This window comes from Miscanthus floridulus, chromosome 6 (assembly GCF_019320115.1).
Source record: "Miscanthus floridulus cultivar M001 chromosome 6, ASM1932011v1, whole genome shotgun sequence".
Lineage (NCBI taxonomy): Eukaryota > Viridiplantae > Streptophyta > Magnoliopsida > Poales > Poaceae > Miscanthus > Miscanthus floridulus.
In genome coordinates this window covers 128223094-128224093 of record NC_089585.1, presented here as the reverse complement: position 1 = coordinate 128224093, position 1000 = coordinate 128223094, and the positions used below count along the sequence as shown (strand labels likewise).

General features: G+C 56.4%; 1 protein-coding gene across 1 annotated transcript; it reads right to left on the bottom strand.

Annotated features, from left to right (window-relative positions):
* Positions 1-272: 272 nt before the first annotated feature.
* LOC136461206 (uncharacterized) lies at positions 273-575 on the bottom strand. Its single transcript, XM_066460600.1, has one exon. It carries the CDS (start codon positions 573-575, stop codon positions 273-275), a length of 303 nt encoding a protein of 100 aa, XP_066316697.1.
* Between the last annotated feature and the right edge of the window lie 425 nt (positions 576-1000).

Genomic DNA, 1000 nt, shown 5'->3' with positions numbered 1-1000 from the left:
CCATTTTTCTTCTTGACTAACACAAGGTTTGCTAGCCACTCTAGATGGGATACCTCCTTGATAAATCCGGCCACCAAAAGTTTCTACACCTCCTCGCCGATGGTCCTGCACTTTTCCTCATCGAATCGGCGTAGGCGCTGCTTCACCGGTCTGGAGCCGGCCCAGATGTCCAAGGCATGCTCGGTGACCTCCCTCGGTATGTCCGGCATGTCTGAGGGACTCCATGCGAACATATCAGCATTCGTGCGGAGAAAGTCGATGAGCACGGCTTCCTATTTGACGTTGAGGGCGGCGCTGATCCTCAATGCTCGGTCGTTGGGGCAAGCGGGGTCGACTGGGATGAGCTTGACGGCCTCCGTTGGCTCAAACGCCCCGGCATGACGCTTGGAGTCAGGCGCCTCACCACCGAGATGGTCGAGGTTGGCGATGAGGGTCTCAGTCTCCACGAGAGCCTCGACGTACTCGATGCACTCGACGTCGTAGTCGTATGCATGCTCATACGTGGATTCAATCATGATGACGCCGTTGGGACCTGGCATCTTGAGTTTGAGGTAGGTGTAGTTGGGGACCACCATGAACTTAGCGTAGCACGACCGCCCTAGGATGGCATGGTAGGTTCCCCTAAATCCAACCACCTCAAAGGTAAGGACCTCCTTGCGGTAGTTGGAGGGGGTGCCAAAGCAAATGATCAGGTCGATGTGCCCAAGGGGTCGCGTGCGTTTCCCCGGCATGATGCCGTGGAAAGGCGTGGCGTCACCTCGGAGCTGTGACCGGTCGATCTCCAGGAGCTCCAAGGTGTTGACGTAGAGGATGTTGAGACTGTAGCCTCCGTCCATCAACACCTTGGTGAGTCAGGTGTTGCCGATGATGGGTCAACAACGAGTGGGTACTGCCTAGGATTTGGAACATGGTAGGGATGGTCATCCCGATCAAAGGTGATCACCTCCTGAGACCAGTCGAGGTATCAGGGAGTGGCCACCTTAACCGAGAAGACCTCCCG

Bases quoted from the DNA above. Each gene is read 5' to 3' on its own strand.
- LOC136461206 (XM_066460600.1), bottom strand. From the start codon at position 575: ATGGTGGTCCCCAACTACACCTACCTCAAACTCAAGATGCCAGGTCCC.